The following is an 18,215-nucleotide window of genomic DNA, read 5'->3' on the forward strand; positions in this document are numbered from 1 at the left end:
AGCTGAGATTAAAGCGAAGACCACTTCGGATCGGTTGATTCTTGAGTACTTCAATGGTCATTCCCCAGTGAGCATAGGGCAACTGCGCAGAACTTTTGAGAGTTGTCAAATAGTTGATGATGTGTACAAGATGGGTTTGTGTTTATTAGTAGAGGGTGTTTTGAAAGGTCGTGAGGAGAAGTTGATGGTTTGGACTGACATGCTGAAGATGATAGATGACGTTGACTTCTTTTTCCAGTACCCGTGGGGGAAGATATCATAGCAGAAGTTGTTATAAACTTGTCAAAAAGATTTTGTAGAAATGAAGAAGCATTTACAGAAGAAGATTGAGAAAGGAAAGACTCAGAAGGAGGCCAAGTACTCTATTTATGGGTATGCTGCAACATTGCAGTATTGGGCTTTTGAGTCCATCATTGAGTTGGGTCAGGATTATGCTATGAGATTGGGCCAAGGCATTCCAAGAATGATCAACTGGCAGAGCAAGGAGAAAGTAGAGATACACAAAGAGCAACTTATTAACTTGTTTGCCAAAAAGGTGAGCTTTTACTTTACTTTTTAAATATTTTGAATGTTCTATATTTTTTTCTAGATATGCAATTCTATGGGTACTGCACGATAGGAATATGATAGGGTATGATTTGAGTACGATTGTGGGGTTATTTTGTGGTTTTTTGTCAACTGTTTGAAAACTAGCTAAGGGGTACGATTTGGTACGATGATTGTCCGATTGGGGTACGATATGTATTCTTTATTAATGTAGTTGTAGAGGTACGATATTGGTACGATGTTGTACGATGATGGTACAATAGTTAGCAAGTAATTCTCACTTATGGGTACGATATTGTTATGTTATGGGTACGATATGGGTAAGATAATTGCATGATATGGGTACGATATGGTACGATAATTGCATGATATGGATACGATATGGTACGATTGAGGTACGATTGTGGTACGATTGGGGTACGATAGGTTACCATTGTTCACCGATGACAATTACTTATTTTTTATATTGTTTTACTTTCCAATCTAAATATTCATTGTTTTTGGTGGCAGTTGACAGTATACCCCTACCTGTGTGCCCGACCTGCTGAAGAATAGTATGTGAGGACCCTTACAGACAATGAAGCCTCATTGTATGTGGACATGGGGTTAGAGGAACTAGAGGTGGGTGCCGATGGACAGCCTACACAGGAAGCCTTACAGAGCCAGGCTGAAAAGCTTGCTGAAAAGTTAGTTGAGCAAGCAGAAGCAGCAAATATTTTTAAGGAGGTTTCACCACCTCCAGCACCTGAGGCACCTGAGGTTCCCCCATCAGCATCTCATGCCAGCACCTCCTCCCAAGCTGAGCAACCAGGCTACTCTATGATTTTAGCCAAGTTGGAAAATGTTGAAGGGCAACGAAGTGCCCTTATTAAAGGTCAGTCCGAGATCTTGGGTCAATTGCAGAAGCTGATGACAATGATGGAAGATCTTAGTAGGCCAGCTCCAGATCCACACCCTCAGTCCACTGAAGAAGGCCCTCGGTCTCCTGTAGATGAAGACATTCTCCCTAACGATTACAAACCTGATGATGTAGATGATCACATTTTTCGCACACCAGAGGATAGGCAAATTACTGTAATCGGAGATACTGAAGATTCTGAAGTACAATTCTTAGACATAGCTCCACCAGCATCGGAGAAGAGGAGAGAAAGAAAGAGGCCTAGGTGGTTCGATGAGTACACTGCAATGAAGAAAAGGAATAAGAAATCGAAGACAGCAGTGAATGTGGATCCATTGAGGGTTGTTGATGGTAAATTACTTATGACCTTTCACAAGTGGTTGCTTGGCACCATTGGGAATAAATATCCGAGGGAATGCTTCTCAGAGACACACGATGCTGCTTGGTTCCTGAAACTGCATACTCCGAGGACATGGCTTTCTGACTCTGTAAGTTTTCTATAACTTCATAATTAAAGAATGTTGAAAATTTATTTAAATGTTTCTATATGTAGTGGTACGATATAGGTACGATTGGTGTACGATGGTAGTACGATAATTATAAGTGTCAAATTATAAACTGTTTATATTGTCAATGGTACGATGGTGGTACGACATTAGCACGATAGGGGTACGATATAATTTGTTAAGTAGTTACTATTATCATCATAATTTTAGAATTTGTAGTGGGACGATATAGGTACGATGGTAGTACGATAATAGTTAGTTTTAAATTGTTAACTTACTTTGTCAATGGTACGATGATGGTACGACAGTGGGACGCTAGTGGGTACGATGGTGTATAATACTGTAGTTTTTGCCATAAAGGTACGATGATGGTACGACATTAGCACGATATGGGTACGATAGAAGGTTTTATTGTTGTTATTTAGTTACTATATTCATGTACGATTAGGGTACGATTATGGTACGATTGGGGTACGATAGTTACTATATTCATGTCTGATAGATTTTTGTTTATTTATTTTGGTACGATAATGTGGTTACTGACTTAATTTTCCTTTAATGTAGCATTTAGATGCAGCATTCCATCTCATGAGGAGGCGTCTACAATTTTATCCTGACGTGTACCCTCAGAACTGTGTTGTTATGCCTACAATTTTTCCCGAATCATTGAAGGCTCGGGGGGATGCTTTTCCAGGTTCTGACTACTCTAGCTTTAGTTGGGATGACAGTATATTGGACCTGGTTAGGGGTGATACAGTCCAGTTCTTACCGAGTTGGCAGAACAAGGAGTTCATTTATTTTGCCCTCTTCTTGAAAGACCAATTGCATTGGGTAGCTGTAGAGGCAGACCTGAATGGGTGGATGTTCAACATCTTTGACTCCAGTATTGGATCAATTTCCGAAAACGATTTGATTAGTTTGATGGTTAACTGGTGTACCATTTTCCCGTCGGTCTTGCGACAGTCCGGTTTATTTGAGAACCATGACGTTATACTCGTGCCTCAGTTGACAGCATCAGAGAGCCAGGTCAGACCCTTCGATTGGAAACTCACTCCACATGAATTCGTACCGCAAACAAAATCCAGGTGAACTTTATTAAATATCACATATTAATTATTATTTCTTAATTACAAAACTTTATTAAATTATTGTTTATTTTCTAATGCAGTGGCGATTGCAGATGTTACGTAATTGAGCATATTTAAGCTTCTACAACTACCATTTGATAATGTAACTGACAATAATATGAAATTTTTTAGGCAAAGGTGGTGTGTAGACTTATTCTACCAAAACTTATGTTGAACGATCTTAATTTTTTTGAATTGTATAATTTTTTTGATTGCTCTTTTTGTAATTACTACATTTTAATGTGTTTAATCTTTGTAATCGTACTATCATCGATCACTATCGTACTCTATCGTACCCTCACATGTCTCACAAATTTCACGAAACTGTACTGAAATCATACCATCGTACCATTATCGGACCAATATCGTACATTATCGTACCCTAATGTCGTACATTAACTATCGTACTACATCGAACAACGTCGTACCATATTGTAAGATACATTTAAATAATCATACAACAAACGATATCGTGCATTGTCGTACCGACATCGTGCACTATCGGACCAACACTGGATTATTACATATTAAAGAGTGTTGACTGTGATTTTAGCCAACGACGTGAGAACGTCAAATACGACAAGCCTTCAAGAGAATATAAACGACAACAGACAGTTTAATCAATGAAAATAAATAACACGAGATTTTTATAGTGGTTCAGCCCCGATAGTCAGTAATAGCCTAATCCACTTAGAGATTTTATTATTGTATTCACACTTAAGATCAGATGAACCAGTGTCAACTGAGTTTCTTCAGTGCAAATATTCCAGAATACAAAAAGGGGTTCTCTCCAGAAAAACACACTTTCTCTCTCTAGAACACATATTTACTCTTAATTTGCCAAAAGTCCTTTTACGATTCTCCCAACCCTCTATTCATAGGCCTGGGATTCTCAACTGACATCCCCTTTAGATAGGGATATTTTATTATTCACCTTATATTTATATTACAATAAATGTTTAAAATACAACTGATCCCTAAATTCGAGTGAGGAGTGAGAGATTCCCGGGTGCCTAGACCAATTCTCACTGAAGTCGTTTCGGGGAGTTTGACGTAGTCTCACATGCATGTTGATTACTCCTTCGAGCTTTCCGTGGGCCAAAGGTGGTATACGCATGGCTCTTCTCGGACCAAAAGCCATGCAAGTCTGGCTCTCCTCGGACCAAGGCGGTCCGAGCCAACTTCTTTTGCACCTTACCTCGAATAAGTCCGAGGTAACCTCCTCCATGTCATGTCCGATCGGACATGACGGCCTTCTCTTCGGTCTAAGGTGTTCCAAACCATCCTCTTTAGCATTTCACCTCGGTTAAGTCCGAGCCTATTTCCTTCCATCAAGGTCCGATCGGACCTTGTAGTCTTCTCCTCGGACCAAGGTGGTCCGAGCCATCCTTTTCATGCCTTCTCCTCGGACAAGTCCGAGGCATCTCTCCCATGGCACTTCACCTCGGACAAGTCCGAGGCATCTCTCTCCTTTCCATCTTCACCTATGCCCGATCAGACATGATGTGGTTTTCCCTTGACTGAAACCTAAGTCCCAATCCTTGGCTTGCATGGGACCTCTTTCCCTTAGCCTTCTTACCTCGGATGGATCCGAGCCAATCACCCAGGAAACCTACCTCAGACACGTTCGATCCAAGCATTTGGGAGGCTCACCTCGGACACATCCGAGCCAAATACTTGAGAAGCTCCCAAGCTAAGGTCCGATCGGACCTCTATCCCTTGAGTTTAAATCCAAACCCCTCCTTTGAGCTCCTTGGACTTGGATTTAAACCAATCAATTGGGTCTTCAAATTGGGGTCTGAGCCAAGCACTCCTTAGACCAAATATTCTCCCCGGTCGAGTGTATTTGACTTGACTATGTATCCCTCAAGCAGTCCAACTTCTTAACTGATGTATTGGGCTATTGCTAGGCCAGATCACCCAACTAACTCATGCCATGTGTTAATTTTATTGCCACATCATTCTTTTCAAATTTTTGGGATAACAAAGAGTTTCATAATGGAGAAAAAAACAGAAAAAAACCTGCAAAATCCAGCACATAACAAATATTACTAGTTCAAGCAGAAATAAAACATAATAGGTCAACTAGAATACAAACAAAACAATTTAACCTCGGTACTTGCAAGACGCTTTGTTGTGCCATTTACCACCACACTTGCTACAACATCGTTGTATCACAACCTTGTCTCCATTAGAAGGATATCGATTTTTCCTAATTCGTCTGACCTTTTGCTTCTTCGGTCGGCCTATAGGTTTCTTCTCAATCGGTACTCCAACTTGGATGTTCTTAATGTCTTTAGGCAATTCCCAATCATCCTCATCACCAACTGGCATAATTGTCCCCTCATATGTGCTCTTCCAACACTCTCTTGTGTAATACTGAGAGCACAATGCGTACATGCTAATATTTCGTTCTTGAGCAGCAGCACATGCATGTGGACAAGGAATCTTCATGATTTGGAATAGGCCGCAACTGCATGTTCGTGCCTCCAAATCAACTATACCACCGCTCTGAACTGTTCCTCTGGGGTGGACATTAAATGTATAAGGTTCAGCTCTATCGACGCTTAAGAACCGAGATTTCTCAAATTGACATGACAAGTCCCCCTCCATAACTGGTGATAGAGACGTGCTACACTTTTCAGCGTTTTCCTTTCGAGTAGCAAACCATGTTTGAATAGTAAACCTGATGAATTCAACAAAAGCAGTGATCGGGAAGGCTCTTGCGTCCTTAGTTTTGCTGTTGAAACTTTCAGCCCAATTACTTGTCATTACATTGTAACGGTCCCCTGGAAAGTACGCATGAACCCATCTTTCAAATCCAATGCCCTCAAGATATAGTGCAACTCGAACATCCATTGTTTTTATCTTCTCAAATTCTCTTTCAAAATATGTCTTCTTATACGAGTATGCACAACTGTAAATATGATCCGTGAAGCAATCAGTCTTGAACTTGCTAGCCACGTTCATAATAATGTGGTGGTAGCATGCGCCGTGGGGTGCATCAGGGAAGACAAGTTCCAAAGCATGAACAATGCTTTGATGCCTATCCGATACGAATGCTAAGTTCTCAACATCACCAATCGCTTGTTTCAACTTCCTCATGAAATAGGTCCAAGAGTCGTGGTTCTCACTGTCAACTATTGCGAAAGCAATCGGAAATATGTGGCTGTCTGAATCCAATGCCACGGCACACAACATTTGGCCACCATACCTAGTTTTCAAGAAGGACCCATCAATACATATAACAGGTCGACAAAACTTGAATCCCCGCCTACAAGCACCCAGAGAAAAAAAGCAATACTTGAAGCGACCCTCGTCTACCTTGAAATCAGTAATGGAATCAGGATTGTTCAACTGCAGCATGTGCAAGTACCCAGGTAACTTCGAATATGAAGCTTCAGGCATACCCCTAACTATGTGGAGTGCCTTCTCTCTACATCTCCAAGCCTTCTCATAACTCATTTCGATCCTGAAAGAATTCTTCATATCTTCTCTTATTTTGGAGGCTAAATAATCTGAACCGTTAACTGAGAATTTATCCTTGATCAGTTCGGAAACTACCAAAGGTGATGCTTGACGGTTATCTTTTTTTCGAACATCGAGGGAACATGCGTGTACATTTTCAAATGCTGTCACCTCAAACATGTTAGAAAGTTGCTTCTTCTTCCCTCTTAACCTCCACCCACAATCAGGATCCTTGCATGTAATGTACCAAACACCAGTACCAGACTTCTTAACTATAAAGTCAAATCCTTTCTTCATTGCAAACAAGGCAACAACCTTCTTTAAATGTTCCTTGTCTGAAAAACTTTCCTAAATGAATCTCCCCGCCTGATGTGCCACCCATAGATATATAGTGACTATTATCCTCAATGTCTTCTCTTGTAAACATCTGAGCTTTGAATTTACTATAATATGTCGAAGAAGAGAGTGGATCACTAAATTCTCTAGCATCATTTGTTTCGTCTGGATGACTACTACTAGTACCAGGTGTTTGGCGATCTTCTCTACGGGGTCTACTTTTACATGTTGTTTGCCTCGGTATTTGGTACGGCAGTGGACTCAGGCTCAAAGCTTGAGAACGGACCTCTGTTTCTTGGTTGTCTCTTACATCATCATTGCAATCAAAATCAGCATCAGGTTCAGGATAATCAGGAAAATCGTCATTGCCCTCAAAATCATCTTCAAGGTCAGGACAATCAGGAAAATCATCATGAAATGGCATCTGTGTTACATGATCAACTGTCGGTATGAAAGGGTTTGATTTAGGTACAGCAGTGGCTACCAGCACCTCCGGATTTGTTTCTGGAACATAAGTCCCAACCTCACTACGAGTATCCTTAACAGTACTTGGTGGAGGATTACGATCAACAATGATATTCTTCTCCACCAAAGTCACAAAAAGGGGAACAAATTCATCTGGCTTCTTCAAAAGCATTGACAAATATAAGCTTACACCCTTGTCATTCCTTATAAGTTCAGGCCGATACATTAACTCTTTCATGTACTTTTAATTCACTTCTAATTTCAGGTCATACTGCACTTTGTCAACCTCCAACTCTGAGTACAAAAGTTCAACAAGTTGTGAGTAAGTTATGTCCTTCTCCAACTCGAATGTTAAATTTTCGACTCCATTAAAAACCCAATCTCTACCTTCATGCTCCCAAACACCATTATACATCAAGTACGCGAACAAAGTTGACCCTATCATGTACAAAGAAAAAAAAATCAGTAAATGGCAACAAAATGTCGAAATTTAGTTCGGCATTTTTTAACATCGTACCAGTATCGGGCCATATAGGGCGGTATCGGGCAAAGTTTTATTTATGTTTTTGATGACTTAAAACACTAATATCGGGCAAGTATCGGGTACCATCGTGTACCATCGTACTATTAGGTCCGCAGTAGCTTAAAAACAAAAATCGGGCATATATCGGACTATTATCGATCCATTATCGTACTTAAAGAGTGTATAGATTCAAAATAATAATCAGGCAACCATCGGGTAGCCATCGGACCTTTATGACCATCGGATAACCAAAACTACCGGGCAACCATCGGGTTGCCATCGGAACTTCATCCCTAACCTTGAAACTCAACAACTATCGTGCCCGAATCGAGCCTCTATCGGACACTATCGGGCATTTAGAAAAAACTCAGGGAAAAAAAAAAAACGCAGATTTTTACAGAACACGATTTTCACAAAAAAAAACAGCAAAAAATACCAACAAACTACAGATCCAACATCTAAACAGCATTCTAAATCATAAAAACAACCAACAACAACAAGAATCAAAGAAAATCACTTACCCATTTAATCTCTTCACTATGAGCAAAAATAACACAAACTTGGTGTTTCTCCTCAAACAATCCACAATGTCCGAATGTGTATCTTTCTTGCAAGATTTTAGTATGAAAATCTTGTGTGTAAAACGTATGGTGAAGAGAGGTAGAGAGGAAGAGGGAGAATAGAGAGGAAAGGTGTTATGAGAGGGGTATTTTTAGTATTAAATGAAAGATGAGCATTGGTATCATATGGTGGTTAACTTTTGTTCAAATTTTAATTATTAAGCTAATATAAGCATGATTTATCAAATTTCCCTTTTTTATTTAAGAGGTATAAATAATCAAATTTCCCTATTAATATAAATTATAAAACAATAATGTAGATAATAATATTTTTTTTAATAAAACATTAATTTAATTTATAACATTAATATAGTATATCATAAGAACTTAAATAATACGATTTGAATAGATTGAAGACTTAATTAATACAAAATTAACTTTTGAGACCTAAGTAAAAAACTTAATTTATTAAGATAACTTATTTGTCAAAATTTAGTAATTATAATGTTTTGTTTTAATTACCAAGATCTGCTAAAATAAGATATTAGTTCTTATTAATAGATTAGCCTCTCAATACAGAAAATTTTCTTATACATATATATATATATATAGCAAAGGAATTATAAAAACTTCATCTACTTGGATATAAATTTCCGTAAATGTATTTTAAATAAGATTCACATTCCTCGCAATTGGCAATTTCTAATTTCCTTGTTACATGAATTATAAGCCCCAAATTCAAATTCTAAGTTCATAAAAAATTGTGAGCTAATACAACATTTATCTGGTATCGTTAGCCTCTTTAACTGTTCCAATAAAAGAGGAGGTATTCCTAATCCTTGGAGGTAATGACCAACAATCCAAGAGCGCCCATAATTATGTACTGCAACAAGAAAAAAAAAACAATTAGAGCTTCAACTAAGTACTATTGAATACTGAGTTGAGAAAAATAATTAAAAAATAAATAAAAGTCGCGAGTTTGATTGAAAACTTACCTTCAGTATAGGTTTTTCTGTCATAATTATTGTCATCCAGCCAACATAAGGTAAAAATCTGCCAAGTGTAACTGATGTTATGACTTGTGATAAGAAGTAAAAATTCACAATGGATCAATCAATATGGAAAAGCTTGACTTTTGATTTTGCATTCTGGCCTACTTTTGATAATTTTTTGCAAAATGAGTTCTGTCTAAAATTCGACCAGTTGTTTAAATTTTTCGACCGGCTGTTTGAATTCGACTAGCTGTCTAAATTATGAAAAACCATTTTGCAAAAAAGGCAAGGACCCTTATAAACTACCCAATGCATTACCCAATGATAATGCATGCATTTCCTTATTCACAAGTTTACTTGTGGATTTCAGTGCCTAAATCTATAAAATTCACCTTGTACACAGACAAATTAAAATATGTACGTCTATACATCATATGTGATTATAACGTTATATCAAAATTTAGGGGCTTACCCAACTGCTCTTCCCATGATATGGTGCCTTTGCAACCATTTCTGACCCCGAGCATACAACATCCTGTCATCTATGTCGTTATTGTCTCCTGCAAAAATTAGCAGACATGAGACGAGGATACCAAAGAAAATTGAGTTGTTACTGTTGACTAATTTCTAAAACAAGAAAAACCTATGACTGTTGAACAGATACATATATTCTCCCATTTGTTGTTTTACAGTAACTGTATTACTCCAACCAGAGAAATGATACCCCCAAAAGATACTTGCGTCTGTAGAGATGGAGGAGGCAATACCTTTTGTAAGGACATTAACTTCACCGGTGTCTGTTCGTTCATGAACCTGCCAAAGAGGATAAGAAAGGCATTTGATTAGTCGTTAAACACAAAGTTGGCTAACAACATGGTTGGTAGGTGGAAGATGTATTTACTGCAAAAGGAAATACATGAAAACAGTAAGTACTAAATAGTTTATAAAACCCTTCAATTTTGAGATTTCATTTGTATTTTAGCAGATTGGCACATTACTGCAATATTACTGAATTATCACAAACAATTTGCGCAGATGAAAATGAAGCATTCGAATTGCAGTCATAAAGCTAAACAGAAATTAGAACCGGAAATTATTGGAATTGTACCCTTTCCCACTAAAGAAATTAACTCCTATTGCTCAAATTTAGTGGAGTCTATACTTTTCAAAAGCTCACTTACTCCATAAGTTAGGAGAGTTTACACATTATTGACAAGAAGATTACAGACTTGGAGACTGTACATATCATTCATAAAGTAGAGGACTAAAGCAAAAACTGAGATTGAAAGGTCTAGAGACCCTTAGAATTCTTACCTTAATTACTCGATGAACAATTGGAATAGCACGTCCCTACAAAACATGAAGAAAATATATTAGCAAACATGCAAAAGAAACAACGACATATACTATTATTAATCAAGATGCAATTGCAATTAATACAGTTAGGCGTGTTTTATACTAGTAATGGGGAAGAGTGTCCCTTAACAAATCTCTCAAACATTTCCACACATATATCCTCTCCATAATGAAAGGTCCACTGTATACAGAGGAAGCTGACGAACCAATGGGAAAATAATAATAGAAACAGATCGCCTTAAAGAATGAAAAGTATTCACTTTCAGAGTTGAGATAAAAGAAAATTGTCAAGTTCACAGAAAGTTAAAGTAATAAGACATTTAAAAACAATTTAAGAAACTGATGAGTACAACAATCAAGTCAGTGGATAAAACAGCATAAAGAGTCACTCACATCTATATTAAAGACAACAATTTCTCCTGCGCGAATTGGATCTTTGCTCATACTCAAGAACAGAATGTCACCCTGCATGAGAATTAAAAATGGGTCATGTACACCAAACCAAAAAGTACGAGAAAACAATTTCTGTCTACATATTAAAGTATCATCATATGTCACACAGGTGAAACAAACAGCAAAGGGAGTTATACTGAAACAATGAGGTGTTTCAACCTGCATACTTCTAATAAAAGTCTAATAGTTAACTTCTTTACTTAAGATTTGCAACTATAACGATGGGATGTTTAGAATGTAGAGCTCCAGAATCATCTAACTTCTTTTTTATTTTATTATTATTTTCCCCTTGCATACAAGTTGTTGAAACCCAATCCTTAAAGTGGAAAAAAAACACCAAGTATAAACTTTCATTATTCAGCAAAAACTGAACCAAGCTCACAGTGCCTTGGATCATCTTTAACTCGGATCCCCCAAAAACAAAATTCAATCTTTGGGTGCAATTAATCAGAGAAAAGCTAAAAGTTTAACAAGTAATAGAAACTTACCCTTGCAAAACCAGGTTCCATACTTTCAGAGAGAACAACCACCACAGGAGATTCACTGCCAGTGATACACATTAACCCCTTCCAGATTAACAATGCCGACGACACAATCAAGCCTAGAAATGGGTAAAATCATATTCAAACAAGGAAAAAAGCCCATTTTTAACAAAAGGGTATCTGCAATTTCGCTGGTACAATTAGACCCAAAAACAAAATTTAGAGTTTTGGATTTGGATTTTACAGACCTAGAGTGATGACCTGAGAGATAGTTTGTCTGATCTGGATGGACTTGATGGAGTTAAGGGTCTCTGAAAGTGAAAACCAACCCATTTCTCGATGAGGAAATTGATGCCGTTTTGTGAAGCAAAAACTTGCAATGCAAATGATTTTCCAACGTTAGACGAAGTGAGAAAACTAAGGAAAGTAAGAACAGTTTGGATTAAATTTTTTTTGTTTAAAAAAAAAACTATTTTTTGTCAAACGTGGCTCTTCGAATGGCTAAATGACACGTGGACTTAGGGAGTCATAACATAAATTACTTTTAATTTAATTTTGGAATTTTCTCATATTTATGGGAATTTTAAGGTTGTTATAAAAAAATATATGGATATTTAATTTTTTTTTTTCATTTTTTATTGTTTCATGATTTGGAAGTTCATATTTATGGAATTTTCTTTTTTATTGTTTACCAAAAAATGGCTGCTAATGACGTGGCAAGAATTTCTCACACGTGGCAGAGTTGAAATGAAGAGGTGATGTTCGCTTATCGACCAGCTCCCTGATGCTTTATCAAACCTCACGATTATATGCGACCAGATTGGTCGTATGCTTCGGTTTATTTCCTTAAAAGATTGTAATCTTATAATAACTACGTTGATTATTTCCTCTTTATTGCCTTGATACACGGATATTAAGGATAGTTAAGGCCCATTGGCCCATGTAACCTCCCTTGAGCCTATAAATATGCATGAGAGAGCTCAAGGAGGGGACTTTTGACTTTTGAATCTTTTTCTGAATACTGAGGGAAAGAGCATATAGTGTGATTATCCTCCAAAAGTTGTATTTTCTCTTAAGGCTTGTGAAACTCAAGAACCCTAGTTCTTTGATCACGACATTTAGATTCAATATCAATAATAGCACTAAGTGGACGTAGGTTAGTACCATTCATTGGGGTCGAACCACTATAAATCATCTGTGTCATTTCTTTACCATTGGATTCCATTCTTGATTATCATCTCATTTCTTGTCGTATTTCTGACTCCGTGTCGTTGGCCAAATCGAGGGTCAACATTCTGGTGCTTTCATTGAGAGCTGAACTCAAGAAGCTGTAAGAAAATATAATGGCAAAGACATCTAAGAAAGTTGGACTGGCCGCTGGCACTGAACCATCTCAACCTCCTCCTCCAGATGTGGCGGAGAATGAACCACATTTAGAGTTTGAAGACGAGGAGTTGGATACGGAAACACTGAGGGCAACACTGGGGGTGTTGCAGGATGAGTTGGCCAATCTGAGGGCCAATCAGGAGAACGCAGCGGAGACAATGGTGCTACAGTAGAGAGAAATTGAATGTCAGCGCCATGAGCTGAGTGAGCGGCAGGCGGACATGGACCATCGTCAGAGGGATGCCATGGCTGCTCTCGAAGCAGTCATTCAATTGGCTCGAGGACAGGCTACGCCGGCCTCTCAGCCGGATCAGCCACCAAGCGCGCCACCACAGCGGGCTCCCAATCTAAGTCCTCTGCTCCAACCAGTAAGCCCCCAAAGGCCGGAGCAGCCACCTGTGGCTTAGGATGATGTCCTAATTTGGGATCCTGAGCAGCAGCCTCCATCTCAAGCTGGTCGTGGGAATCCCCAGCGCCAGAGGCAGAATAGGGTCGGGCAACCGCCCCGCAGCCCTGGACGCCCAGGGGACGAAGAGTCAAATCCACCGAGCAGGGGGCAGCGTCCTTCTACCAACAGAAGGAACAACGAGTCAGGCTCTGTGGTCAGAGGCCCCCCACGGCGTAATAATGCACGGGGACCCAATGACCAGTGCAGGCCTCCCCCTGACGCTCAGGAAATTCCAGCCTGAGGAGGAAATAGCGTGAACAGTCGGTCACACCGTAGTCGGCCACAGTTTAGAGATGGCCATGACTATAATGAACCTGATTCTGGCAGAGGAAATGCTGGTCGGAGGAATGAGGAAAGAGGTGGAGACAGAAGCCCCCCACCTAGAGAAAATAGGCCAGCAAGCCATAACGTTGGGGGGGAACCTAAGCAGCATAATGTCTTTGATCGGCTAGGAGTTAGCGAGCAGAGGCGAAGGGATGATGATTTGAGAGACGTACTCAACGACTGTCATGAGAGGCACAATGAGTACGCTCCTCAGACACTGGTCGCCCCAGCGATCCCAGAAGCAGTTCAGGCACAGATTGATGCCCTGAACCAAGCAGTGCAACAACTAGTTGGGAGTCGAACATCCCACATAGAGTACGATCGGAGGAGGGGCACTCCGTTTGTGCAAATGATTGTTGTGGCAGAAACCCCCAACTAATTCAAAATGCCAGTACTGCCGAACTTTGATGGGTACGGAGACCCAGTATCTCATGTAAACAAATTTGAGATACAAATGGATATACAGAAAGTGTTAGAAGATGCCCGCTGTAGGATCTTCCCCGCAACACTATCTGACACTGCCCAAGAGTGGTTCTTTAAGTTCCCTCCTGCTAGTATAGTATCCTGGAAGATGTTCGTGAAGGAATTCTATGGACAATTCTATGCGGGTTGCGTACACCCCACTGAGGCCAACCAGCTGGTCGAGATACGCCAGAAGGAAGGAGAACCCTTGAAGGAGTATGTCCAGCGCTTCATACGAGCAGCAGCTGGAGCCAAGACAGTGGGGACGAGGGAAAAATGATGGCCCTAATTGCTGGGGTTAGACGCCATTCTCCCCTATGGAGTAGCCTAAGAAAGAATAGGGCAAGAAGTACGCAAGAGTTTTTGGATCGAGTTGATCGATATATTAAGCTCGAGGACGCGATTGCCAATGAGGGGAAATCGCCAACGAAAGACAAGGGGCCAAAGGAAGAACCCGCCAAGGCCACCAATGGGTCGGAGAAACCCAATGGCAACGACAACGGGAACGGAAATGTCAGAAATGGTGGAAAACAGGCGAACAATGAGCCGTCAGCCTCTGAGAATAAACGCCCCAAAAGCAACAGATACGAGCCGAGATTCACCAACTACACGGCCCTTGTCGAAAGTCGAGCAGAGGTCTATCAGGCGACCAGCACTAGTGTTCCTTATAAGCGACATGCACCTATAAGGATGGATATCTCCAAGAGAGACACCACAAAATTCTGTTGTTTTCATAACGACTACGGACATGACACTAATGAGTGTAACCAATTGAAGGACGAAATTGAGTTCCTAATCAGGCAGGGACATCTAAGGAGATATGTGCGAGCCGCAGGAGGGTCTCAGTGAGAGGCTCAAGGTGGCAACGAGTAGGTGTCTACACGCCAACGCTCGCCACCTTTACAGCCAGCTCCTGTGGCAGGCACGTTACTCACCATCTGTGACCTTGCAAGGGACAGTGGGAAGGCAAGGGAACGATACGCTCGAACCCTACGCCACGACTAGGACATCGAGATGATGAGTGTGGAGGATCGAGCACCAAAGAAGGCTCAAACAGAGGAGGAATTAATAACCTTCTTTGAGGACAATGCCCAGCACGTACGATTCCCACACTCCGATCCGCTGGTCGTCGACATTCAAATTGCCAACATGATGGTTAAGAGGGTGTTGGTTGACACAGGAAGCTCAGTCAACATCCTATACAAGTCCTTGTTGGAAAGAATGAAGTTGTCCGTCAAAGACTTGGAGACATGCAACCAAACCATCTATGGTTTTACTGGTGAAGGGCTCGCCCCAACTGGGTCAATAGATATTTTATTGTTTATGTTGTAATTTAATTATTTAAAATTAGTATTGTTAGTTTGAATATGATTTTATTGAAATTAAATGTTATGTAAATTAAATTTTAATTAATATTTTCATGGAAGTTATATGGTATATTTTATTAATGAAAATATTTAATTTTAATTTAGTTTATGATTATTTTGTAGAAAACAATGTTGCATTTTGTTTATTTGGAAAGAAGAGGAAATACAAGAGAAACAAGAAAAATAAAGAGAAAAGTGGCATTTTCAAGGGAAAGAAAGGAACAAAATGGTATTATTGAAATACCAAAGGAGTTCCATGGCCCAAGCCCACGTCTCCAAGCAGCCACCATCTTCAGCCTGCCCACCGAAACATCATCCAGCTGCACCCTTGGCCAAACGTCCTTCAATTCTGCCCAGCTGAAGCTCACGTTCAGCAGCCTCCCAGCAGCTTCACCTACCAGCCCCCAGGCCCACCGAAGTCCACCTTCGGCCAGCAGCTTCCCAACTCCTGAAGCCACTCGGGCCCACACCCTTCAGCTAGGCCCAATCCTCTTCTCTGCTCCAGCATTTCCTCAACCCAGCAAGCTACCCCTCCTGAAGCCGTGCAGCCTGACCCAGCCACCCAAACCAGCCCCTTTATTTGTCTTGAGCCTAACAAATGCCACAATGTACTCTTGTCCCCTATGTTCAAAAATGCCACTTTTTACCCCATTTTCTACACATTTTACCCCAAAACATCATTATTACACCCTATACTTTACCCCTATTTGCCATATTATAATTAATCCAATTAATTTAATCAATTTAATTAATTTAAATTGATTAGTTTAATACCCTTTTTTTTGCTATAAATAAGGGAATTTGGTATTCAATTTTGGGGGGAGGTCATCATACTACAAATTCTACACATTTCAAAACCTCTCTATTCTCTTCATCTTTTTCTTCTTTTTGGTTATTTTTTTATGTATTTTTAGATGAACAATTTGGGGGTTCAACCTCCAAATTTTCCTATTTATGTTTGTAATTTTTTGTTTGTATTTTCCATTCTAGTTATGAGTTTCTAATCTTTTTAAGATTATTAAGGTGATGATGAAACAATTTGTAACTAGATAGTATTTATTTTGTATGTTGATTTCCCATTTTGTGCAACAAAGTTTATGGAATTTTCTTCTTCAAATATCTTCTTTCATCTTAAATATCATGTATTTTGGATTGTTAGCACATATTTACACTTTGTTCTTCATTAGTGCAAAAACATAATATTCTTTGTGTAAGATGTGTCATTAAATTGTACACATCCATGCTTAGAACAAAGATATTATGTTTTGCCTTATAAATAATGTTCATTGATTTATTTGTTATTTCATCAGATTGATTTACACTAAATGCTTTGAAATTATAATTTTGAAAAGTGAAGAAATTTTTTATCTTTTTAGAAGTAATTTGTGCTTAAAATTATAAATCTATTTGGAAAATGATAGTTTGATTTATTTCAACTATCACTAAAACTTGGGAATCAATGTACTTATAAATATTATTGAAATTATATTTTGTGGATTCTAATCCTTAAAAATCTTATTTTACCAACTTGTTTACAATTATTAATTTAGTAATATATATTGTCTTTAATTTCTATATTATTGTCTTTTATTTTTATTTTCATTATTCAAAAATCTCTTCAATCTTTAGAACTAGGTTAGAATTTATTAATTTTGGTTTAAAATAGTTTTATTTTCGATTTTAGACAATTCCTTTGGGTTCGATCTCGTGCTTACACGAACACTATATTCCATATACGATTCGTGCGCTTGCGAGTATAAATATTTAAAACATACCCGTTTTGGGTCCATCACATATTTATAGTGACGTAATCACAGTGGAATATAAATACGATTATATGTTCAAAATAAGTTAGTCCTAAGATTAGTCAGTGCACATGATTTACACTGACTTACCAATCTACGATATGATCTACTTACACATTGTGGTGTTATGTTCTTTCCAGAACATTAGCAAAGTAGACAAGATTGGATGTATTTGTTACATTGGACTGGACCGATATTGACAGTTGATAGGATAAGTAAACATATCGTTATTATCTATTCTAGTCATATCATATAGTTAGTATTCAATCTCATTTATGAGTGGTTAGTATTCTACCAGATTGTATTATTTGAGTTATTTGACTTGTTCGTTACCAGCTTACCTACGAACTAGTCCATACTTACATCTTGAGAACTCGGTAGTATAATTGAGTGGGACTGCTAATCATAGATATAAACATCTATAGCTTTTGATGAAGAAGTGAAATGATGGTTTCCTTTTAGTTTGGTTCAAGGTGCTAAATGATTGAGATCTCATTTCAGTAATTAATATTAGTTTACTAAAATATCATTTATAAGGAACTAAGTGTTTTAAGAATAAAATACAATGAGGGGTAAAACAGTATTTTAGTCCTATCTCATTGTAAACTGTTTATAGAGGATTGAGTGACAATTATGGTTGTAACAATGGATAATTAATAGCGTATCTATATTGCTTATAGAGCGCTCTATGAATTCAAGAGTGCAATTCCA

At 38.7% G+C, this 18,215-nt stretch overlaps 2 protein-coding genes across 2 annotated transcripts; one reads left to right on the plus strand and one right to left on the minus strand.

Annotated features, from left to right (window-relative positions):
- The first annotated feature begins 968 nt into the window (after positions 1–968).
- Positions 969–3,039, plus strand: LOC133785643 (uncharacterized). The gene is made up of 2 exons (XM_062224864.1): positions 969–1,932; positions 2,515–3,039. The coding sequence occupies exons 1-2, from the start codon at positions 1,147–1,149 to the stop codon at positions 3,037–3,039; spliced, it is 1,311 nt and encodes a 436-aa protein (XP_062080848.1). The 5' UTR covers positions 969–1,146.
- A 6,010-nt stretch (positions 3,040–9,049) lies between these two features.
- On the minus strand, positions 9,050–12,142 carry LOC133782690 (uncharacterized). The gene is made up of 8 exons (XM_062222044.1): positions 11,961–12,142; positions 11,719–11,831; positions 11,171–11,242; positions 10,736–10,771; positions 10,189–10,234; positions 9,894–9,981; positions 9,425–9,482; positions 9,050–9,312 (listed from the first exon to the last, which is right to left on the minus strand). Exons 1-8 carry the CDS (start codon positions 12,043–12,045, stop codon positions 9,262–9,264), a joined length of 549 nt encoding a protein of 182 aa, XP_062078028.1. The 5' UTR covers positions 12,046–12,142; the 3' UTR covers positions 9,050–9,261.
- Positions 12,143–18,215: the final 6,073 nt, after the last annotated feature.

This window comes from Humulus lupulus, chromosome 6 (assembly GCF_963169125.1).
Source record: "Humulus lupulus chromosome 6, drHumLupu1.1, whole genome shotgun sequence".
NCBI lineage: Eukaryota > Viridiplantae > Streptophyta > Magnoliopsida > Rosales > Cannabaceae > Humulus > Humulus lupulus.